The 25112-nt window shown below is 47.3% G+C and overlaps 1 protein-coding gene across 7 annotated transcripts in view; it reads left to right on the forward strand.

Annotated features, from left to right (window-relative positions):
• The first annotated feature begins 337 nt into the window (after positions 1–337).
• The window catches only part of evi5a (ecotropic viral integration site 5a), a 62581-nt gene continuing 37806 nt past the window's right edge, over positions 338–25112 (forward strand). For 3 of the 7 annotated variants that reach the window (XM_036553788.1, XM_036553791.1, XM_036553792.1), the window contains exons 1-2: positions 667–901; positions 19889–20124. In XM_036553788.1, coding sequence (XP_036409681.1) covers positions 19970–20124 — 155 coding nt within the window. In that variant the 5' untranslated portion in view covers positions 667–901; positions 19889–19969. Of the gene's footprint in view, positions 389–664; positions 902–16532; positions 16788–19888; positions 20125–25112 lie in introns of those variants that run through there. The other 4 variants (XM_036553794.1, XM_036553795.1, XM_036553793.1 and 1 more) reach the window with 3 other exon arrangements.

The raw sequence follows: 25112 nt of genomic DNA on the forward strand, positions 1-25112 counted from the left end.
GCATGTTTCATCTCCATCGAAGTAAACTGGATAATGATTACGAAAAATACTTGTTTAAATTTTAAACTAAATAAATTTGGTTTAATCATATTTAGTTGGAATCGTATGTTTATGGTCTTTTTTTATTCATGGGGTTAAAATTCAACACTAACGTAGGACTCAGGAGTTGACATAACTATGATGTGTTCTTTACTGATCATTAAAAGACTGAACTCGTAAGCGCCTACAGGAATGAACAGCGAGATTTACGTCTGAGGAGGAGAGAATGCGCCTTACGCTTGCGTGCACGTCAGCGTAAATTTAAACACCCTTCTTACAGTGTCGTCAGTGACACCGTCAAAGGCGCAGCGAAGGCGTGTCTGCACAGGACAGAGTTCCTGGACATAAGGTAATGTAATTGCATGTTAACTCTTAAAAAATGTTAGGTAACCTTGTCTAATAAATAACATTTGAGAACCGAAAATTGCCTAATGAATAACGCGTGAACGCTTGTGACTGTATTTGTCCGCTGAGAGGAAGTTCTTCCCGAGATTGGTATATTGTGGGATAGAGATGACTTTCTTTCCACGGCCTGCGACTCTCGCCGAATTTTCTGGGACGCGTTCCATCCCCGGATCCTAAACCCCGCGGAGCGCATCCCCTTTAACTGCGGCGCATGCTCGCACACGGTCCGTCTGACGTCGGCTAGAGCCATTCGTGGGCATAGGCTGCCGTGGATGGTTATGTGCGCTGCTTTACGGGTTAGGGTGTTGAACGCTGCTGAACGCACATACGGCTTAAAAATAAACCTCACACAAGATTGGTTCGGGGTAATCGCATTGAAAGTGCGCGGACAATACGCTTGCACTTTACTCCATGGAAAGTTAATGGTTAATTCGGGGGATTGTAAAACGTTTCCAAGGTAAGTCGAGTTGAGACGTTTTTTTTTTTGGCTGTGCAGTGAACGAGAGTGAACTGCTTTCATCCCGTGAAAAATTTCCCCCGTTCCCTTTGCCATCGTTTCTATTGGGGAATTGGCAAGATAGACAGCTAACAAAGTTTTTAAAGTAACCTAAGGCATTTATGTTTCTTTCGAATAACGTAAAATGTCGTTGCAGAAAATAAAAACAAACAAACAGACAAAATAAACATCTGGCACGGCGCTGCTAGCTAGCTAGCTGGCTATATGATACTAGCGAGCTGTAGCATGTAGCTGGCAACCCTAGCTCACTCAGACATTTGGAAGGATGAAAGGTTGTAGAACAGCAATGTTTTTATTTCAGTGTGATTGTACAGTCTTTCAATTTCATTTAGACTCGAACCCCTCCCACCTAACGAACTTGCTAGCAAACTGGTGTTGCCCAAGGTGCAGTGTGGTGGGCTACATAATTGCGAGTGAATGTGCCAAATTTTGCTATTTCGTGTCGTATTGGTAGCTGATTTCTTACATTTGCTAGTTTTTCTTGCAAGTGCATTGGAGGTGGCAGCCTACGGATGCAAACCAAATACAGAATTGAATAGTCATGGCTGACACAGCATTGCCTATAAACAGTGTTGCTATCTATGGATGGCTGAATAAATTTACGGTAAATGCAGCTGGAGTACCTTTGTAAATCGTTGTAGGTTAGACCGTCTGCTAGATGAGTAAATACAAACGTACATAAGAGATCTTGGTTACTCTAAGTGATGTAAGTTGGTCATGTACTTTACGATCAGTTGCACACTGCACCAAAGACAGCATTTCAGTGGTAAGCGTCGTCTTTGTCAGTAGCTATATCAGCAAGTGGTGTTCTGTGCACATTTCTTCGTTATTTACTTTTAACGCAATCCTTAGTTTGCAAAATAGTGTTTTTTTTCCAAGCATGTCACACCTTTGTGGGGAAACATTTTACCTCATATGAGTCAAGATGACCAGCAGCCTCCATCCTTGATGGTCGATTATTTTATGCAGCTTGACTTTATCTGAACCATAGCGATTAGATATTTCGTATGTTTAGTAAACTGCACGATGCTGGTGTTTGCAGGGCAGAACCGTGACGCAGTTAAGCAGAGTAGTGTCAGATTAGCGTGCTAAAGCGCTCTTGAATATGAATTTGTCTGCAGTACTGTAAAGTTGCCAATAACTGTGCCAGTGTTGCAGAATACTTTAGAGGAGACAAGGGGAAGAGGAACCAAAGTATTGCGGGCCTTGTGCCACAAAACCATGGAATCACAAACGTTCCCTCATTAAAGAAAAAAAAGAGGTAAGATGAAACGAGTGGGAACGGTAATTTCATGACTACGATGTGAGAGTCGTATTGCTCAGATTCAGGCAGTGATTTGACAGTGAAGGCCACGGGACGGGAGTTCTCTTCGGCCGGGGCCATGGCTTCTGTGAGGACGGTACCTGGCTGTTGTTGATTCAGGTAAATGCCATCAAGTGCGAGTATTTGCTTAACCTTTTGCAGTGCGTGCTAGTAATGAGGTTTATGAAAAGTCAGATTTGGGATCATTTCTTTGCTTACTACAGTCAGTTCTGCAGAAATATAGTTTTTTCCCCACTGCAGAAGAATTAACAAATCAGTTACATGTAGCACAACAGCTGTAAAAAATTGAACACGCAGGCAGTCTGTGATCTTGCCTACTCTAATATTGGCAGAAATGTTGATTGAGAAGACGTTTAACAACTGAACTTGACTGTTTGTGTGGGCAGCAGCATTGAGAAAAAAAGAGATCCAAATTATGGCTTGATGGTGTTCAGTACCTCTCAGCTCGGCTTTTATAAAGGAAAGCACGCTTGTAATGGGACATACAGCGTTCCATCTGCAGAATTTTGTGGACTTATTAAGGCAATGTGTTTGGTGACAAAATGCCAAGATCATTTCCTATGGTTTTTGCTATCTGTACGGCCTACTCGGGTGTCTTTGGCTGGATCCTGCGAATTTTGTGCAGGAACAAATATAGCACAGGTCTGGGCAGGTAGTGACGGGTGTGCCTCTGCAGCAGCCACCGGAATCTACGCTGTTACAGTGTAACATAGCTCACCTGGAAGCACATTACAGGGTGACATTTGTGCGGAAGAGGGACAGATAGATATGCAACAGTAGGTGCTTTCAACTATGTTGTAGTTCCTCTCATAAAAAATTGCATGTAGCTGTGTATGTTTATGCAGCTGCATTAGAGAGCATTTTAGATTGTGTGATTAGAGACCTGAAACACTGTCTTTGTAGGTGATGAGAATTTTTTTTCCTTCCCACTTGACTTGTCTGGTATGTTTTTGGTCATTTTACACTTTGATACGACAATGCAGAATACTAAAAAAACAAAAAAAACAAAAAACACTTAAATATTAAAAAATAAGCAAAGAGTTCTGAAGCTTCCTGTTCTTACTCTAATTGCCATAATAATACAGGACCTGCAGTCAGTTTGGTGGGAAGTAGTTCCTGTAAAAATGTGAGTTCTGCCCGTGGAGCCGTGTCGCACTGCTGTGATCCATTCCGTGCACCACGCTGATGCACGACAGATTCAGCCAAAGGTATTTCAGAGTAGCAGACGGACCCCGCAGTTTGTCTGATGCACACGCCGCTGCGTGCGAGTTTCTGGTGCCACGCACGCTGAGAACCGAGCCTCGCTTTAAATCCTGGGTCAGACACTGCGAAAGGAAGGGTCTGTTCCAGTGGGTTTTAAAGAGGGCGGAGTCCCCGGTGGGCTTTTCGGTCTCTGACGATTTGTTCTCTTCCCAGAGCCTGACTTAAACATGGAATGTGCCTTTTTTTCCTTTGGTTTTGATGTTCTCTGTCAGTACATCAACAAGCAGGGGAAAAAAATCATCCTGTTCATTACTGCAGTCTGTATTATTTCAAATCCTTCATTTGGGAGGTGGTAGCAGTGTTTGCTTGAGATAAAAGGCTTTTAGAAGCTTATTATTGTTTCTCTTTATGATATGATGGGGAAAGGAGGAATGTCAAGGACACATTGTTCGTAAAGGGACCTTCTGTAGATACGAGCATCTCTCATTTAGGCAGTGTTTCCCTTGAAAATGCATTGAAGCATGTTGATAAAATTCAACAGGCAGTAGTTATCTGCCTGATAACTACTGATGTTTTTTTTGCTTATCTTTTTCTCTTGCTTCCATCTCACTTCATTAGTAGTGTAGTTTCTGCATTCCAGGAGAATTGTTGAATGTGTTCAACAAGGGAACCACAGTAACCAGAAGTACACAGGTGGAAACCCCAAGAACTGTGCAGATCTGTGTCCATTAATGAAATGACATGCGGAAGTGAATGCAGGAGCTACAGTCTAGACACCAGCGTGGTGTAGTGGCGAAGAGAACAGCTTATAACTCCCTGTTGCCACTCAAATTCCCAGGTGAGCCATTGCTGTGAGGCAAATTCCTGGCCAGAATTGCCTAGTAAATCCAGCTGTTGCCTGCTAAGTGACGGTAGTGTAGTCATGTGCACGCCGTCTGTCTCAGAAAGCCGGCATGTGACGGTGGCTTTCTTTCTGAAGTACGTTGCAAGAGCCCTCCCCTGTCTGGTGCGCGCGCGTGTGTGTGTGTGTGTGTGCGCACGTGTGTGTGTGTGTGTGTGTGTGTGTGTGTGAGTGTGCGTATGCGCGCTTGTTTCTTGCGCTGTGGTCTGCGTGTGGTTTTTAATGCCGGTGTGCCGGGTGGCCTGTTGAGTGCAGGGTCAGCCTGGCGGTTAGGTGGTAGTGCTGTCTGTGAGAGGGAAGTACTCATTTGCAGCCTCCGCTGAAGAACAGCTCCTCGAGGAGCTGTGAAAATGGAGAGGCGTCCGCAGTCAATAATTAATAGGGCTGTTCGGCGTCACGGTTTTTCCAGTCACTCCCTCCAGTTGTAATAGGAATGAGCCTCACATTTTGTGCAGCAAGTTAACTCATGTCCGTTTGATCTTTTATTGGGAGATGGGCATTTGGACTGTACTCTGATGATGGGTTGGGGCGAGTTACAGCCCTTCGCAGCTGATGGATCGTTGAACGAAATGAAAGGCGCAGTGTGGCTGTATATCTCTCTACGAGACATTATCATGTTCGCGGATGAGGTGTTTTAGCCAGAGGGGAGCGAGAGCAAGCTGGAGCATGCTAGGATTACCCCCCCCACAATGCACAGACACACACACGCACACTCATAATTTATTGTCATGTTGGTGAGGGCCTGTGATGTAACATTGGGAATGTGGGCTGGAATGACTGTAGGCCTGTTCCCAGGCAGCTGCTTTCCCCCCCTGAGATGCACCACTGCTGTGTGGCAGAGCACCGGTTCCCTCACAAGGTCCCTGGTCTGCTAAAGAGAGCGTCGCCTGAGGGCAGACTGACCTGGACTTTCCGCTTTCCACATTATACCCTGACTGCAGTCTTCAATCAGTTTCACCCAATCTGAAGCTTCCTGTGGGGAAATGCTTTGCAGAACAGTCTAAACTTAGAGATACTCCAGAGATTATTCACCACCCCCCCCCCCCCCACCCCATCTGTTGTGATGGTCATTATCCTGTTCGTGTCCTTATTATTTCGGTATAAGGGCAATAATAAAAGCAGCTAATCACAGACCACAAAAAGACTTCACGTGCACAATGGACTCGGGCCCCTGAGCTTACCTCAGAGGGCTCTTTTGAATCGGGAACCCCTTTCTCTCTCACATCAAAGTGTGTGCTCCCATCTGTCAGCTCAGCTGTCCTCTCTCCCTGTTCCCACATATAGTAAAGTGAGGGTATCGGGAGTGGAGGCCGGGCCTGGGTGAAACGCTTTGTGACTGCTCTGCAGCTCTCCACTGGCAAGCTGGGACATTCGCCTCCCTTTCCTTTGAACCGGAGGAGCTCCTTGAAGCAGCCGGCCGATGCGGCGTCTGTGTCGGTGGACCGCACATGGCTCTGCCTCTGATCTTGTGTCCCGTCTGTGTGTGTATATGTGTGTGTGTGTGTGTGTGTGTGTGTGTGTGTGTTTGTGAGCGCAGGTCCCCCGCTGCTCTCCTTGGAGGTTCTTCAGTGTGATGGCCTATTAAAAAGCAGGCCTTGGGGAGCTCCTGAGTGGCTCCGCTGGTTAAAGCGCTTGTTTGGCGCGGGCTGAATCCTGCGGCTCGACCCGGCTCGGCTCAGTGGCTGTGCAGACTTTTCAGACGATTATGTCAGTGTTTTTTAAGTGTTTCTCCAGGTGCAAAGAGGTGAATCTGCAGTAGTATAGCTGCCGGCTTCAAATTATTTGAAGAAGGGAGAACAGTCGTCTGGCGGTCTTCTGCAGAAAAGAACAGAGGAAAGGCCTTTCTCAGTATCTGACCCCCTCTCAGTCATGAAGCGCTCGGCTTCTCTTTCTAGGAACATCAGCTGTGTAGGACCAGTCACCAGGCGGTAGTTGCATCACTGAGAACCAAGGAGCGAGGTAACCTTAAAGCTTTAGGCAGTACAGGCCTTGAAAGGGGCGCTGATATGAGGGGTTGTAGTCCATCCAGTTTAATTCTGAAAACATTATTGTAATGTCATATTAGTACTCCTCTTTCATGTAGAAAATGGAGGCTAGTTAAATAAATGGCATGTTTTATTGTCAATCTGTATCCTAGTCTCATGCATATGTAATATTTCAGCCCTGTTACTGAGCAGTCAGCCTCTGAGAGCCTCTTCATTGATTGTCCCACCGCTGAGTGCTTTTAAGAGCAGCTCCAGAGGGGGGAGGAGAGTTCCCCCGAGGCCTTCCCCCAAAAGCCTTCCTCCAGGTCATGTGATTTTCCCCCTTCAGCAGAGTTATTTCGGATTCTTTATTGCATAATGCCGTCGGGCCAATCCCCATCAGTCCTCCTCTCTCCTGCCAGTTCTTTTTCCCTGGTGTGACATGCTGTGGGGGGGGGCTGGGTGTTGCTTCAGGAAACAAATTCCTCCCCCTCATCTCTTCATTACAAGTGTCAGACTTCAATTACGGCCCACCAGATTTACTGTAGGAAAGCCGGGGCATTTGTGTTGTGATGCCAGGGAAACCAGTACAGGACTGAGCGCAGTTGGGTTGTGGTATTCAGCTTTGTGGCTCGAATAAAACTCCACACCACTGGGTAAAAGGTGACGCCAACTGATTCTCATATAACTCGGGTGGATACGCTTTTGTTCTCTTGTGCTGGAAGTCGCTCTGGATAAGAGGGTCTGCTAAATGCATTGAATGTAACATACCTGGTTAGTCATTGCGTAAAGCCTGCTTTTTTTGCGCTTCCTTTTTCTACTTTTTTTCCCTTTTTCACTCTTTTGGAACTGTGTAGTTGTACTACAAAAGGCTACCTGCCTCTGCAACACCCCCTACACTCACGCAGGAGTGCTGAAGTGTGACACGTGCAATACACCAGCGCTCTGTAACGCAGCCAATGGTTTGACTACATGTCCCACAGTACACCACAGCGGAGGAAATGCCAACCGATTGGTGCGTTGTCCACTGACACCATCTGATTGACTCCCACACTCCTCACGAGATGAGACTGCCAGAGCAGCAGGGTGAGGGATCCCTGGCTCATAAAACCGACCCTACACAGGCAGAACAAATCCAGTCATTTCCCACTACTGCGGACCTGCTGGTCATTGTCAGCGAATGACGCTGCTCAGGCTCAAAGGTGGGTTCTGGGCTGTAGGACTCTGCCTGTGCTCAGGACAGGCTCCTTAATCAAGGGAGCCACCCAGGAGCCTCAATCCAGCTGCATTAATGGCTGTCCATGCGTGCAGGTCGTGCGGACAGCTGTCCCATCCACATGAGCACAGCGCAGGAAAGGGGAAGCCTGCTTGCATTCTTTGAAGTGGCTGGGAAGGGGGTTATCTGGGTTGACGCTGAATGCTGACCGTCCTTTATTTTCTGTCCTCTCTGCGAAATTGCCAGTCGGTTTTTTTTTTGTTTTTTTTTTTTTTCCCTCGCGGCGGAAATCCGCTCCAAGCACTGAGGACAAACAAGTTAAAAATAAAAAACCATGTTCATGTCTTCAACCTCTCGGAGAACGAGGGTCATAAAACAGCTAGTAACCCCCCCAAAAAAGAACGCTGACTCATCTCTCTGAAAAGGCGCTTCAGAACTGTTCACAAAGACCCCATGCCACTGGGTAAAAGGTGAATCAAAATGAGCTGCAGTGGTAATGACCAATTGATTTTTCCTGCAAGCTGAGCTCATTTGCTTCTTAAAAGGCAAGTTCGGGGACCTCTTGATATTTTCATTTCGGTGCGCGCGGTGAATTATTCATCAGCCAAGGCAGGTGGGTACTCATGGGTGAATTTGGCCCGAGTGATTTATTGTTCCCCTTGAACTGGGCCCGGCAGAGGACGGAACATTCAAACATGGATTTGATAAGGCTTGTGGTGCTTGTAGTCTGATACTCTCTCCTCTTTCGGTTCTGATCAGATAGCATGGACTCTGGGGATCGGTCGGGGGGTTATGTGGTTTGAGGAGGGCTGGGCCTGAATACTGATGAGATCACATTAGCCTCCCTGTGTAGCTTGCCCACGATAGTACAGAGGACTCCTGGATTGTTTTGACATCCAGCACTTAACAAAAGTATACACATAACAGGAGTAAGTAAAATCAGTGGAAGTGAAATGGGCCCAGCTGCATTACAGAGACTGTGTTACAAAACATTGTGTGATTATCCATTGTGCAATTATAGGGAGCTGACTGTAAGTGTAAATGATTTCGTACAAAAGCGCTGGCCTATTTGAGTAAGATTGCGCCCTAAAGAAAAAAAACACATAAATATAGGCTGTCTATTGTTCTGAGGATTAAAAAATGTGAATTGTTGCTGCCCTGAACCAGACAAGAGATGGGGGTTGTACAGTCCATAGAACTATGCCAAGCATTGTCTTTGAGTTGTATAGAAACAAAGGGCGCATTTATGGGCTATCAAGTGTACAATGCAGAAAATAATTAATTCTCTTTGGCCAGTCTCTGTCCATATGAGCACAGGGCATTGCCATTTTCTGTACTAATACAGATAAACCTTAGAATACTGCTATACTACTGTTGTTTGTTTTTGCTAATTTATGAAACTGAATTATTCAGAATTCATAACTGGTGAGCACAGCCAGGAAGTTGGTGGAAGAAAATGGGAGGCAATCATTAGATTAAAGGACTTATTAGATTTGTTGCCAAACAGCCTGCTATCCCTGATTTTTTTTTTTTTTTTTTCCTGTGGCGCTGTATTTTAACTCTCAAGTCAAAGCTGGTTCTTCAGATGGCTGAGTCTGCCCTTGAGTCTTGGGTCCTGACAGTCCCTGTCTAGACTCAGTCTTGAATTCAGCGGGGATGAAAGCAGTTTGGGTCGCTGTTTTTCACTGTCTTGTGTCTGTCACACGTTGTCTTTGTCCGTTCCCCTCAGCAGAAACACGTCTGTTTTTGTTAGGAAATTTCTGTAGAAATGTTTTGTATCTTATTGAGGAAGTAGAGGTGTTCTGGAGGAATTGGTGAATTTTTCAGATCCTTAATGAGTGCTCATGGGTAGTTTGGGGGGGGGGGCAGTTCTTCTGTAAGCCTGAAACGCTGGTTAGGTGCTGCTCCTTTAAAAATGTGGGATCGCTGTACATCGCCCGGTCGACGCAGCATCTGGATTGCGTTTTAGCAGGGAATGCCCATATGGGATCAGGGTGTACTTTGAAAACAGTGGTAGTCGGGTGGGCGGTGCTTCCTGTTTTTGGCAAGAGGCAGGATACGGCAGCGGGCTAACATGCTGCGGTGGAGGGTGCTGGCCCGCTAAGATAAGGTGCGTCCGCACAGGGCCCCACAAAGCACTGCAGGGCACCGGCCATTTCCAGGCAGCTGACGCGGAGGGTCGCAAAGTCTAATCACAATCACCCTTCGACCCTCGCAGTCAGTCAGTTTAGTCAAGACGTCAGTCAGCAATAAGCTGTCAGGATAGCAAAAAAGTCTGAAAAATCGTCTGAAAAGTCCAGGGCTATTCAGAGAGTGAGAGAGTAAGCCAAGGTTAAAACAGCAGTGGCTGAAAACGCTGGTGATTTCCTTGCCTTCTGTTTTCAAAACGGTCAGAACAGGGGGCACAGTCAAAATATCAGTACAGTCTGACCAGGTAATGAATGGGTTAAGGGCATAATAGCCATGGTTGTCTGAAATGGCTGCCTGCGTCTGCGTTTTCTAAAGCCTTCAGAAAAGGGTTGTTGCAAAGCACCATGGGAACGGTGTCCCTGAATGCTGTGTTGATGCTGTGGCAGTGTGTTTAATTACAGCAAGACCCTGTTTCTTATGGGCATGACCATTGGGAAAGGGCACTTTACAACAGCCTTAGGGGGAGAGAATCAGTATAGTCCTTGTTAGAGCTTAACTCGGAGGACATTCATGTGCATTCCACACCAACAGGCAATCACAAAAAAGTAGTGCGGTTCCATTGTATCCAGGGGTGTTTTCCCCTGTATGCGTGCTGTTATCATGTGACTTACATTGTTTGTATGACAGCTCATCTTGGTTTTTTTTGCTGTTGCTTCATTTATCGAATTCTGTCCTGCGAGGGTGTTGTGTTGTCGTCACCCAATCCCTCTGGTAAGGACACTTGGTTTTGCGGAAAGATGTTTCAGTCGGGGAGAGGGTGGCGCTGTCGGTGGGGTACGTCTGCTGCTGAAACTGCAGTGATGGTGGTCCACCCACGCTGCGCATTAAGGAGAGACAGGCAGGGACCGGCTGACGCACACGTACACACACACACACACGGGCAGGAATGCCAGGAAAACAACTGCTATTCCTGCCCCCTTTTCTCTCTCTCTCCCATCTCTGCACCTCTAACAGCGACTGCTTTCCAAAGGGGAGGCGAAGTGTGAGGTGATTGGGGGGGGGGGGGCGTTGTTGTGGGGTGGAGGGAGGGGATCCAGTGGGCCCGATTCTAGGACTCACGTGAGCGAAACGTTGCAATCAGTGCTCCTTCAGCTTTTCTCAGCTCGGTTCAGTCCAGCACAGCTCAGGCCAGCTCCCGTACTCCTGCCAGAGCTCCACACACCATCCTCAGCATGAATAATTAAACAGGACCAGCCAGGGTAAATGATGATGCTACATTTCTCTACAAGCTGCTAGTTTGTTTTAACACGATGGAAGCAGCTGTCCTCCACACACAGGGACTTACTGTGTTACTTGTATTGTATGCTGGAACGTGAGCGTGAATCTTGCTAATGGACGGGAAAAAAAATGCTGCATTGATTCACCTGCTAAACTGTGGCATTTATCTCTGGTGTTTTTCTCACCGTTCAGTCACAATAGCTTATTAGTTTCGTTAATTGATCAAATGCCGATTTGTGACCGTTTTTTTCCGCTTTGTCAATAAAGAAAAATCGAACACAACTCAGGAAGAGGAACCTCTTCACTCCTAAGGTTGTCACACTGTCATCTACACACACATCCTGGGCTGTATGCTGTGGGTCATATTCCCCCTTGAAATTGAAATGTAATTATGTAACGTCTGGCTTTGAATGAGAGCTGCTGGAAAAGTACCACAAATCCTTTTGTGCATGATTTGTGAAGCACCTCTTAGAGTCGGTGAATATAGGCTGAGGTTTGCAGTGAGAATTCTTTCGTCAGGTAATGTCAGGTGCCTTAATTTGCAGGTGCATGTCACTTAAGTGGCTGGAAATTGAGGGTTTGGGTAATTGGAGGCTCTGGAAATGGAGCTGATATGACACACCTTCAGCAGACAGGCTCTGAAGACTGTCATCCTGCCCCCGAAGTCTGGCATAGCCTGAGGCCCTCTGATTCCGTTTGGGGTTTAGCCCATCTCATAAGCTGCCAGTCACTCTCATTTTCTGTAACACGTCTCAAGTCAGCGAAAAAAACAAAAAAAAAACAAAACACAGGCGTCATGGAAACAATGCTATGAGATTCAAAAAAAAAAAAGAAATTCATTTTCATTAAAGCATTGATTTCTGTTTTTCCTCCTTGCTTATTTGTTTTCAAATTTGTGGAACTTGTTTGGCTGTTTCGACACTCTGGTTCCTAGAGCTCAACATTTTGATTATTAGGCCTGCTGTTTTGGATGGTTCTGAGGCTCTCGTTTGCACTGGAGTAAATTGGCCTCTGTTCTGTTTGGGAGTGGGCGGATTTAAAAACCATCTATTGAGGGGAATTAGCCAGAACAGTGCAGGATGATTTTAGTAGGAATACACACACAAGAAACGAGTATTTAAAGTTTTCCTTAATTAGAAGCACTGTTGAACTTAGCAGAAAGAAGCACAGCCTCTAGCAGAAAAAGCCTTAGCGCTCACGGTAAGCAATTAAGCCATTGCTGTAATGAATCCAAGTGCAACCTTGAACTTGCTTTTTTTCCTCTTAGTGCTGGAACAACCCTCCTATTCTAGCCCCAGCAATGTGTAGCCATCCATTAGGCAATGAGTCCTTTATCGATTGTAGCCTGTGACAGAAGGAAGCTTTTCTTCTGGTTTTTAAAAGAATCTCTCACGTCCTCAAACAGAGATCCAGTTTCCATGTTGCCGCAGTGTTAAGTAGCATTAATTACATCTTCTGAATTTTCTCACCTAGGTTAATTTGTGTGTCAGCTGACACGGTAAAGCACGGGAGAGTTCCTCTTTAGATTTAGTTCTACTGGGACTGAAACCAGTGCGGTCACACAGGCTGTGTGATGTGGGAGGCACAAAGGCCACTTTGGTCCCAGCAGGCTTTTAACAGCTGGGGGGTGAGGGGGGGTTGGTTTGCCTGGGGTAGATTTCTTCTCCATTTCAACAGCCCTGTAAACACAGGTGGCCAGGACTGGGGTAGGCAGCCATTGTTTCTGACCGAAAGTGGCCAGACTGCTGGAAACCAGGCCACTTTCTTGGCGATGTCACCCACTGTGGGGTGCGGGGGTTAGGGATAATTTAGGAGCTCTGACATTGAGCAGTAAACATTTTTATTTACCTCCCCTCACCCCTCTCTTGAAAAGAGTGCCCTGTTGCCGGCTCGGGAGGCAGCTGGCGAAATTTGCATGAGAGCCCAGCACCATGTGCAGCTGTTGCCCAGGGGACCTGTGTGTGTGTGTGTGTGTGTGTGTGTGTGTGTGTGTGTGTGTGTGTGTGTGTGTGTGTGTGTGTCTCTGTGTGTGTGTGTGTGTGTGTGTGTGTGTGTGTGTGTGTGTGTGTCTCTCTGTGTGTGTGTGTGTGTGTGTGTGTGTGTGTGTGTCTCTCTCTGTGTGTGTGTGTGTGTGTGTGTGTGTGTGTGTGTGTGTGTGTGTGTGTGTGTGTGTGTATGTGTATGTGTGTGCGTGTGTCTCTGTGTGTGTGTGTATGTGTATGTGTGTGTGTGTGTGTGTGTGTGTGTGTGTGTGTGTGTGTGTCTCTGTGTGTGTGTGTGTGTGTGTGTGTGTGTGTGTGTCTCTGTGTGTGTGTGTGTGTGTGTGTGTGTGTGTGTGTGTGTATGTGTGTATATGAGCCGGCATTCCTGCAGCCAGGCCCTGCCTGTTCGTGGGGGGGGACAGGCGGTCGTGCCCCCCCCCACACCCTCTACTTGCATCACTGAGTTTGTGCCCCAGAATCAAACAGAAGTAAACGAAAACCAAATGGATGCTTTGTCAGGTCTTTCACTCCTTCAGAACTCTGAGCGGCAGGTTATTTTTGGACAGTGTCATAAGGTGTTTCATTTTTACTCTTCCTCTGCCTCTTCTCTCTAACGACAGTCTGTTGGGCCTCTCCTTTTGAAGAGTTGCCGTGAGCACGGCTCCTGTCGTCTTTTCACGGCACTGGAATGCCTCGTCGCTGAGGCAGCTGTGATCTGCCTCGGCACAGCGTCGATCGGGAGGAGAATCCCATTTCCCTTTCGGATCCATGGTTTCAGGCTGGTGTAAGAATCGGTTTTAATCACACGCAGTAGAGCGTCCGGCCCATCGGAGCACACCCTTAATTACTCCATGAGATCAATTATTACGCCTAATTACTCCGAAGGGCCGCATGTTCAGAACATTGGGCAGTTGATCATTTGGAGGCCGGTCAAATGAAGGGGAAATGTCCTGTCCTCCAGGAGCAGGACTGTCTCCCCCAGGCCAAAACTGCACCTCTGTGCATGCTGTTGCGGTGAATTGCACGCTCTCACGCAATAGCATTGCAGGGGTTAGAATTACAGATCTATATTCTGCAGCGAAACCGATACTCAGTTGCATGAACTTCTCGGTTCTTTTTGTGTTGTGGTGGAGCTTGTGGCATTTCTTGGCATAGTTCGTGCCCTCCTTAGCATTAACAGGGTTAAAGCACCTTGCAGTAGGGTAGCTGTAATGTTACCCTACATACATTGGAGAAAGCAAGTAAGATGGAACTGCCTGATGATTCTGATTGGTGAAAATCAGGCCGTTGATAACTGAGAAATTATGAAAAACTCAGTTTACTGATACAACTCTCCATGGTTCTGTTTTGTGTGCATGTTCGTGTGTGTGTGTGTGTGTGTGTGTGTTTTTGTGTTTGAGACAAATCTGCAGTTCATTGAACACTGGTTCCAACCAGTTTCTGAACGATTCCTTGTACTGAATAGTTTCCAAGACAACACAGAACCAGCATGCTATTTGATGCAAACAGCAAGCCCGCAATCTGAATTATTTTAATGAACGCTCATTAAAGTAACACAAAATTGTTAGCTCTGTGGAGCTTCACAGTAGTAGAAGGAGTGTGAGGACCGGACGTGGTGACTGGATCTGATCACGTGACTGCATTCAAACCTCTGCTCGTCTCTCCCAGTGCGGAGCTCGCTATGCTTCTGTGGAACTCACTCAAAGAAAGGATGGCCTAATTTAAGGGCTGCCACATCCAGGGGAGGGCTGGTACAGAGTCATGTTTCTGTGCTGTCAGAGGATCAGGGGCCATTGTGTAAATGTCACGCAACTGGCACTCTTTCACGATCTAGGTGTAATTGTAAGTTGCAGGTGAAGCTGTATGGAATCTGGAAGTCACACCCTGGCTTGATACATGGATGCCATGTTTTGTTTTTACAGCTGCGAGTTAATGCGTGAGTCCCAGGGAAGGGTATAGTGTAGCCCTGTGGAAAATTGCCCTGTACATCACAGCGCTGGCCACAGCTGGAGAGCCAGGGGAACTGAGGCGGCTGTAGCTCTCTGAAGTGAGGCTAATTCCTGGGGATTTTAATGGTTGCTTGGGTGTGAAATAAGCTCTCTTTCCCCTTATTGGCTGTATTTCTCAGCTTTCCGTGGCCTTGTCGTGGCGGACCCGTGAGAGTCTGGGGTGGTTGGTTTTACAGCGTTAAACGAGAACACGGCGTGTTTTTTTCCACAGGGTGGTAAGTAAAACGCGAAGGAGACAGAGACGTTCAGGCAGCGCTGGGCGGGAGAGATGGTGCTTTTCTGTCCCGTTCCTGAGCGAAGTGGCCTGTGGGTCAGCCAGACTCTGATGTGATTAATGGCGGTGGACATGCCAGGGGCGATCCAGTGCGGATCTGTGCAGACTGAGCTGCGGCCAGGGCCCTCATCTTCCTCCTCCTCCTCCTCCTCCTCCTCTCTCCTGCGCTCTCTCTGCAGTGCAGGAGGCTTATGTTTGTGTGGAGTTTCGACCACAAAAGAGGTGCAGGAATTTAAAGAATCTTTTATGTTGTGCGTGCGTGTGTGTGTGTGTGTGTGTGTGTGTGTGTGTGTGTGTGTGCGCGCACATGTGCGTACGTGTGTGTGTGTGCGTGCATGCATGTGCGCTCATGTGTGAATGTGTGTGTGTGTGTGTGTGTGTGTGTGTGTGTGTGAGCGAACGTGCGTGCGCGTGTGTTGGTATGTATGCAAGTGTATTTGTATGTTTGTCTGTGTGTCTCTCTGTGTGTGTGTGTGAGTGTGCGCATGTTTATATTTGAGACTGTTGTCTGCTCCCTGCCTTAGCTTAGCTGAGCTCTGTGGCAGATATCCCCTGATTCTTCCCCAATCTATAAGGTCAGTCAGTGTGGAGGTGGAAGGGCCTCTTTGAGTGAAGGTCAGTAATGTACCGTGGACATCCACAACCCACCGAGAGAGCCTCAGGGCAAAACCAAAAAGACCAAGGGGGATTCCCAAGCAGCGGTCTGTTCTTTAAGTCAGGGAAGGAGAGGAAGGGATGAGATTTGAATGGCTACAATTAGTGTGAGATTGATAAAAATCAAAAGAACGGGTTTTTTCCTCTTGTGGTAGAGATGGCATTAGAATGTGGCTTCTTTAGAATATTCATTAAAGTTTCCAGCAGATGTGACAGAAACTAACATTTTGCCACTCTTTGCTTGTGGAGAGCTGGGCTTCCCCCCCACTGGGTAATCGTGATAAATACCTGATATTGAAAATCCAGCTGACTCACACGCTTTCTTTTTGGCAAACGGGGACTCTCACAGACGAGAGGCTGACCTATAAAGAGACTCTGCCCGAAACTTCCCCTTTAGGTTGAAAAAAAAAAAAACGACAGCGCTTCTCAGCAGCACGGCGGGCTGGTGTCGGGTTTCAGCACAGCGGCGGTGGCGGCGTCAGCAACGGCAGGTGGAGCAGCAGTTTACCGTAGCGTGCGTGACGTGACGCGCAGTGACGTATCGCGGGGGGGGTGGGATTTCTCTCGCTGTCGCTGCGGGGCCTGAAGGTGAACTCCAGGTCGGCCCTGCGAGCGCTCAGCTGGGAGGACCAGGAAGCACGCGCCAGGAAGCTCACCTCAGACGTCGCTGTTGGAGGAGCACTTCGACCCCAGGGGAGGCGGGTGACGCTCAGAGGAGCGTGTGACTGAGCGCAGTTCACTTCTGCTCTTGAAGGCAGACGAGCGGGGTTTTCTAGACCCGGAGCAGCTTTAAATAGAAAAAGAGGAAAGGAGAAGCGAAGAGAAACTTGCTTTTGTGTCTTAAAAAGTGCCGTAGGTGAAATCTGTCAGTGAGATGAGTCCTGTACACTGGTAAGAGGTCTCTCTTTGTTCTGTTCTGCCATACACATTAGTATTGATGTTTCCCTACTACTGTTCTCTCTGATAACGGACACAGTATAGGACGAGTATGTGTCTGAGGTTATTGAAGAGCGTTGAGTTTCATTGAAGGCATTATTGCTTGTATGTACCCATAGCCCTGTGTTATGTAATGCGCAGCACTGATGCCAGTCTCCCACCTCTATGATTCTTGTATACTTGAAGTGTACTGAAGCTCTAAGTGTCAAAACACATTTATTGGCAGCTCAGGTTTTCTCGGACCTGCTCTGTTTTATATATATTTTATATATGTGTATGTGTGTGTGTGTATGGTGTGCTCTCACTCAGTTAATGTGAAATGAATCTGGCTCCTCCAGTCACACTGTCCGATTGCTGTGTCCATAAACCTGTGGCGAATATATGATTTTTGAACGAGTCAGGCCAGAAGAGATCCTCTGGAGTCTGTGCGTTTCCTGCCAGCTGGTACTGAGACGGATGGGTTTGCCTCAGGTCTGCTGCTTATGACTGTGCAAACCAGTTTTTCTTACATCATTTAATATCAGCGTAGAGCGTCAGCATTGTTTTTTTTATGGCAGCTACAGTTTCACCCTCTATTCAATGTAACTGCGGTGCGTTTCGGTGACTAAGCAAGGCTTCCTGATTTAATTCCATACTCGGCGTTCAGCAGAGGCTGAACTTGCTGATAAGTATTTCAGGGGAAATGAAGTATCTTGCCTAAACCTGGCTCTGAAAGTTAAGAGCAAAGAGTGTTTCCGCTGGGTTGAATTAAGACCTTAATCTGTACAAGTCAGATTGTTTTTTGGCTTCCTTGTGCATAAATTTTGTCATCTGTCACCACGACCTAAGCGTCTGAGATGTTTTTTTTTCCCGATAGCTTTGTTACGGCATTTCATGTTGATATGACACGACTGTCACACTCCGAATATCACCTAGACCACTTTGTAGTCGCCCAGCGCTTTTGGCTAGCTCCTCCTTGTTGAAACTGTTTGCCTGCGCTTACTCTGTGTTCTACAGAAACTCTCTGGATGGGAAATAACAATCAAAAATGTCAGCACTTCCTCGGTGCGTCTTGGTTGTTTTTTAACCTGGGTTTCAATGAAAAGACAGGGCACGAAGTGTTCTCTGAAACATGCCGCTTCGGAGCGAAACAAAAGCCACAGGCTTGCCTGTTCCTCACCACTGAACACAATAAAGTAATTAGCCCTAGTCTCTAGGAATACGATTTGTGTGTGTGTGTGTGCGCGTTATCTAAAACTAGCAATCAGAATCTCGCAAAAGAAGCTTATTCCCCCTTCGGTGGACTCTGATGTTCAGTCTGCGCGCTCATGTGTGGAAATGACAAGTTCCCCCGAGCCGTCTTCCAGAACTGGACTTTCTAGTTGTGTTATCAGGGGGTGACATCAGTTTCGCATTTCCTTTAACAGAAGTACCTGTAAGGAAAACCAAGATAATACCTAACTTAGAAAACAAATCTGCCATGGTTCCCTTTGAGCTCAGCTCGGCTGCCTCTCCAGTAAACCCGTTACTAAGAATAGCTGCGTGAAATCAGATATCATTCACACTGCAGCCCAGATGTCCCTCAACATGAGACCATGCCAGCACACACATGCTCTGGATGCATTTCCTGTGGGGCGAAGGAAAGGTATTTGTTCTGGGTGTGACAAGGAACCCCCTGACCCCTGTTTTAGGCCGCGATTTAGCCAGTCCTTTACATTAGCTCCCGACATGATGGTTACCTTTGAAAATGAGGGTAGTCACCCAAAATCAATCGCGGTCACTTTTTTTGATATCTGATTCGGTTTCATTTTTACGGTCCCTGTTACATTATGGTCTTGTTGCCGTCATGAACCTGAAAATGTATCTGTGGTTAAGATGTGCTTTCCTCCTGTGAGCTGTAGGTGCTTGGTGTCTTGGAGCCGGTTACGACCATCTGTCCTGACCGTGACCGCACAGCTACTTTGATTTTAATGACCATCTTTGAGAAACGGTTTAAGCTCTGACCTTTATTACATCTTGTCTGCAGAGAAGGCCAGAGCTGGAAAACTGAGCTGGAAATTTGTGGGTTAACGCTTTTGACTGCTTGTTTGGAGGAAGTGTGGTGCTCTAATGTGTTTTGTACTTGCATTCCTTCATAAAATATTTTTCTCCCTGGGTACAAATAAAGCACTTTTCTTACACCAAACCGTCAACATGTCAGTTGACATCAGATCAGTGTTAACGTTTCTGTTGAACCAAGCTCTCTAAATCTGAGGTGTACTATGGCTCAAAGTGTAGCCAGCCACTAAACTTAAATATTCCACAGTTGGCTGAAGGAGTGTCGTTTGTTGCAGTTCTGTGAGTTGCGAGGAAATACAGATTGCTGACAGGCTTCTTCTTCCATCTGCTAATGAATTACTGCAAGTGTTAAGGTTCAAAGCAAATTTCTGTGGGTAAAGGGCAATAGAACCATGACTCAGCTGGGTGGACACCAGTCCCAGACATCTGAGCGGTATAGGAAACAGCCTAGAAATACAGTGAATGAATCTTATATAGAATGTACTTCAATGAACTTGTATGCTTTAACCAAAGCACCTTCCAATGTATGTTTGTGCTAATGCTATTCTGTGCATAATTATTGTGGCTTAGTGTTGTGTCATAGCTAATGCTATGCTAAACAAGGTTGTTGTGTGGAGTAATACTGTGATGCATTATTGATGTGTTTGTTTTGTGCCTGTTACTATGGGCGGCAGTGTTGCGTAGTGGTTAAGGTGAAGGACTCATAACCGAAAGGTTGCCGGTTTGATCCCCCATTGAGACACTGCTGCTGTACCCTTGGTCAAGCCTCTTAACCCAGAATTATCTCAGTTAATATCCAGCTGTATAAATGGGTAACATGTAGAAATTGTAACCTGTGTGAGTTGGTCGGGATAAGAGCATCTGCTAAATGCCAATAATGTAGTGCAGTGTAATATAGAGAGTGTGTGTGATGTGTGAACGTTGTCTAAAACTCTCAGGACTAATGTTGTGGTGTGTGTTGTTGTCGTGGCCACGGAATGAAGGTGCAGGCGTCTAACTCTTCTCCTGTATCCCTGCAGGTGGCGGCAGACAAGGTTGCAGGCAAGCTGAGTTCTACTCTCTCATGGGTGAAGAACTCGGTGTCTCAGACCGTCAGTCAGATGGCTAGCCAGGTGGCCCCTCCCTCGTCCCTGCACACCCCCCCGGTCTCCAACAGCCTGTCCACACCCGGCCTGTCGCCCTCCTCGCCCTCCTCGCCCTCCCAGCTCAGCCCCGATGAGGTGGAGCTGCTGGCCAAGCTCGAGGAGCAGAACAGGTGAGATTCGAGCGTTCCTGGTGTGGTGAGCTCGTGCTGCTTGGGGATTGGGTAAACTTCGACTTTTGATTGGCTCAGAGGTACAGCATGGATGTGCTTGGCCAATCAGAACCAAGTTTATCGAATAGAAAGCCACTCAACTAGAGTAATTCTTGGCATCTGATGTGATGTTGGAACAGCCTGGGACAGAATTATTTCTCTGAGTTACTGGGTTCCCTCATTCTTGATGGATTCCTCCCTCCTCTGAGACTGTCTTGCGTTGCTCTAGTAATTCATTTTAAGAGGGTTTTGCCCAGTTTTTCTGAAGTCATTATTTGGTCAAATGCCTTTCACAATATTCTGGGCACCACAGAAATTTAATACCTGCAAGCCACTGGCTGACTTGTCAAAATGCAGCCCAGCGAAACATTTGATATTCAGATGTAATGAATGTTTGCATAACATCTGATTAATTATTAATGTGAAATGCAGTATGTCAAAACGTGTGAACTTGATCCCTGTGGGTTCCTGTAATGAGCTGTGTCCCGAGGCTCAGGGTTAGGGTGGCTCGCTCTTACTCTCCTGGGTGGAGAAGCAGTCGCCTTGCTTTCATGAAAGCGCACAGCGTGTGTGATCCTTCCTGGGGGCAGCTGTCCAAAAGAAGAGGGGTCAACCCGGCCCAGCTGGATTGCAGAGATGTACCAGCTTGTCTTGTCTGAGGCAGGCGGCTCCATGCTGTCACTGAACCAGCCTGTTACTCCGTTTCTGTTGCAGTCCCTGTGGCTGCGCAGACAGAGCAGTGGGTTGCGCAGGCGATGGGGAGCCTGTTCGTATGCGCAGAGCATGACGCAGACAGAGCAGTGGGTTGCGCAGGCGATGGGGAGCATGTGTATGTGTGTGCGGAGCATGATGGGAGTTGTGAGTGTTCATTAAAGACGCCGCTCTCTCTGAAGTGTGAAGGCTCGGGGGCTGCGCGGGGCCTGTTTGAGGTGTGTGCTGTATAACATTGCGGATACGTCCCGAGGCTGTCGCTGTGACAGGGGAACAGGAGAGGAGAGGAGAGGAGGAATACAAACCCCCGGGTAGGTCCTTGGACTCCTGCTGTCTCTCCGAAGCGCCTGGGTAGGCCTCCACCCGCGCTCCCTCAGAAATCCCTTTGTAGGCCTTGGCCTTCCCTCTGCTCCCGCACAAAGCTCCAAGCGGCTTTGTAGCGTTTCTCCCCTGCCGCTCCTCAGGGAGCGGCAATAATGAGCTTCATTCTGAGCCGCGGACTGGATGTGTCACAGGGGTCCAGCACTGGAGCGCTCTGTTTAAGAGGCAGTTTCTCACATTCGTCTTTTTTTTTTTCTTTCTTTCTTCTTCTTACCCCTCCACTGCAATGTGTTTTAATTAAACTCTACCCACACACAAGCCTCCAAATGAGCGCAGCCAGTTTAGCCTGAGAGGAGGAACACTCACTCCTCGCCCGCACATTATTGGCAAACTCGCCCCTGCGTGCGGGGAAAGAAGATTGATCCGCACCTCTCCCGTCTTCCTCTCTCCTGCTTTCCCAGCCTAATGCATCAGCCTGCCTGGCTGGTTGTTTTGAATGTAATGAACCGGTATGATAAATAGCGGTGTGCCTTTGGCGTTCCGCCAGGACCGCTTCGCAGACCTGCCAGGCCTCTGTCCTGCTGGGCCATTGAGCTGGAGGAGTGAGAGAGGACTGTCAGGACAGGGGCCCTCGGCTCGGCCGGGGCGATTGTGTGACCGTCCCCTGCGTGCCAGAGGATGACTGTACGGACAGGAATAAAGGGACCCCCCCGCCCCGTAGCGGATTTGGCTGCTGTCGTTCCCTTTTACGGCCTGTGCTGACTTGTGGGGGCCAGTGGAAGTGAGGTGTCACTTAACCTCCCACCCATTGATTTGTTGTGATTCCGAGAGCGCCGGTCACACAAAAGGAAACAAAAGGCACAAAAGCCAGGGCTTCCATCTTATCAGTGTGGTGACCTCAGACTCTGTGACCTTTGCCCTCTGCTTCCACAGGGGCAAGGAGGGACACAGCTGTGGCCTTTCACTCGGCACATGTCGCTGCTCTGGGTCCTCTGAGATCCCATCTCGCCCAGCACCATTAGGCTCACCATGTGACGAATGCCTTCCCCAGCAAGCCTTTTCATCTTCTTGGTAGCATTGTGTATCCACTGTCTCGTTAAATCTGCCTCTCGTCCCAGGAAACGTTTCTGAAATGGGAGGATTTTTTTTTTCCCCTTCCAGATTTTGTCACGCATTGAAATTTTGTATTTTCGTACCTGCTAGCCTATGTAATGACTTTCATCGCTCTGTAATCCAATGTGCTAATCACTGATGTTGCTGCTAGGCAACCTGGAAATGGGAAGAGAGAGAATCTGCGCGGAATGGTTTCCTCTGAGCTCATTCTGAGCGGCGTGATTAGCATGGAAATTATGGCTGAAAAAGCAGAAAATCTACCACAAACACATTTTCCTGTGTATTCACAGGCCTTCGAAATGTGCTGTATTTTTTTTTTTTCCCCATCCTGTCACTCTGAGCACGTGATGGTTTTTTGAAAAGCACAAGTTGCAAATGCAGAAAGCATAAATATTGATGACTTGGCAAATATGCTTCTCTCATTGTGAGAGTGGTTTCTCCAGTGAACTGAGGGTGTTATTTATTATTTTTTTGTGACTCATCGGTTTCCCCTGTCCTCTGCTGTCTGTCTCTCTGGGACTTTCCTTCATTAGAGGTTCGTCTCCAGTCCTGAGTGAAGGGAGACTTGCTGCATTTGTAAATATCTCTGAATGTTTGACCCCTAGGAAGGGAAGCCCCAGCCTTGCAGGGGATGGCAGTGTGTCATAGTGGAAAGGAGCAGGTCACGTAACCGAAAGGTTGCTGGTTCGATTCCCCGCTGGGGCACTGCTGCTGTACCCTTGGGCAAGCTTCTTAACCCACAATTGCCTCAGTTAATATCCAGCTATATAAAGGGTTAGCATGTAGAAATTGTAACCTGTGTGAGTTGGTCTGGATAAGAGCATCTGCTAAATGCCAATAATGTAATGCATTGTAATATAGAGGGGGAGTTCTGCAGGTTCAATGTCGTATTTCAGTTTGTCTTTTGATTTAAGTGATTCAATCAAATGATTTGCTGTGAAGATGGGTACCAGCCAACCCCGCTGGATTTGGATCCTGTAATTTCTCAGCCTCTGAAGACATCGCTCCGCCGCACACTAAATGGTGCCCCCTCCTCTGGGGAAGACTGACTTCAGCATCTGTTGCTGACATTAATCAGAGAGAAGTCTGTATCTTAAGAGTCGGCGGCCGGGCTGCTTGCTAGCAGCAGCTGTCTGAAAGGGAATTTGCTGTGCCTGCTTCTGTGCTGATTCGCTGATTCTGTCAGCCTGGCCGTTAAAGGATGATGCTTCTGTAACTTGAGTAACTCCATCACCATACTTCCTTTGGTTAGCTCAGCAAAAGCATGCTTTATTATTCTCTCTGTTAATAGCCGTCATAACTTGTCTGCGTATCTGTGTGTGTGTCATGAGTGAGGTCATAAATCTCTCTTTTGATCCATCTACTGGTGTACTTCTCCAATAACATTAAGCATGCTTGCGGTGTGTAAGTAGCATTATGAAACTGATTTCCCCCCTCGTGTTTTTGGCTGTCTGTGAGTCTGACCCAAGCCACCACATGCTGTGGGACATAGGGTGCTGTTATATTCCAGCGCTGTCAGACAGCCTGTTGACATAAGGCATGTCTGAGCAAACAGGCTTCCAGTCCAGACGGGTCACTCAGACCAGTGCGTTTGCTTGGCTTGCTGGTTTGCTCTTAAAGGAGCAGTGAGAGTTTTGTTCTGTGTGATCTAAGACAGTGTTTCTCAATCCTACTCCTGGAGGCCCACTGTCCTGCATATCTGTCCTTGCTCCAAACACACCTGATTGAAATTGGTGTGCATGCTCTTGATTGAATCAGGTGTGCTCAGCTAATCAAAAGTGCCACTGATGAGTTCAGTCGGATAGGTAGAGCAAGGATATGTAGAAGATATGCAGGACAGTGGGCCTCCGGAAGTAGGATTGAGAAACACTGATCTAAGATGTTTACTTGGTTCTGGGCCCATGTAATGGACGTGCTGTTCTCACCCCCCCCAACTGCACAGGTGCTTGGCTGTCATTGTCTGGTGCCTGAGTAAATGCAGTGGGTTTGAGTGTGGAGGGTCATCTTCACCTCTCTGGGTGTGATTTCATCTGTGGTTCAGTCTGACTCAGGCAGAGAGAGAGAGAGGCCCCAGCCCAGAACCGCAGAAGAGCATGCCGTTTTCAGGCCGCACCTCGAGATAACCCACCGGGTGGCCTCTGCAGATGCTGTGGTGTGTGGCTTGTTGTTGTAGGTGCCTAAAGCTACTAGCGTAATAAATGTAGCAGTGTGAAAATCAATCAGGCCAGTCTGAAGCCATGCACCTTGTGCAGTCCGCTGTGGCTGTTTTCTGTATTTGATCAAAATATGATATGGGTACCGTGGCATTATTATACCATATATGCGTGGTGTAATATACACGGGGACCATGTGTATTATATAATATTTTTATCCACTTTAGATTTTCCAGAAATGACATAAAATGACTAAGAGATGACCAGATTAGGGCAGCTGTACTGTGTATATTTAATATGGCATCAAAGCTGCAGTTCACATGAAGCAGGTGATGAATGTGTGCATGGAGAGACATGAGTTGTTTTATTCCAGAATGCTGAATTCTGTCTGACTGTGTTCATCAGAATTCATGTTCAACATCAGAAACATTCAGAGCGCTGCAGAGACTTAACTCCATTTGTATACTGCCTAAAGGCCTTTACACTGGGCTTGGTGTCTGTGTGTGCATGTGCGTGTACATGTTCCACGTCTTGGGCAAGGCACCTTGAGTTTCACTCGGCTGCCAAAGCCTCCATTATCTCACCCTGTCAAATGACCTCATGTCATGACCAAAGACCCGGAATGGAGGACACAGCTAAACAACAGAGATG

The sequence above is a fragment of the Megalops cyprinoides genome, chromosome 20 (assembly GCF_013368585.1).
Source record: "Megalops cyprinoides isolate fMegCyp1 chromosome 20, fMegCyp1.pri, whole genome shotgun sequence".
NCBI classification, from domain to species: Eukaryota; Metazoa; Chordata; class Actinopteri; order Elopiformes; family Megalopidae; genus Megalops; species Megalops cyprinoides.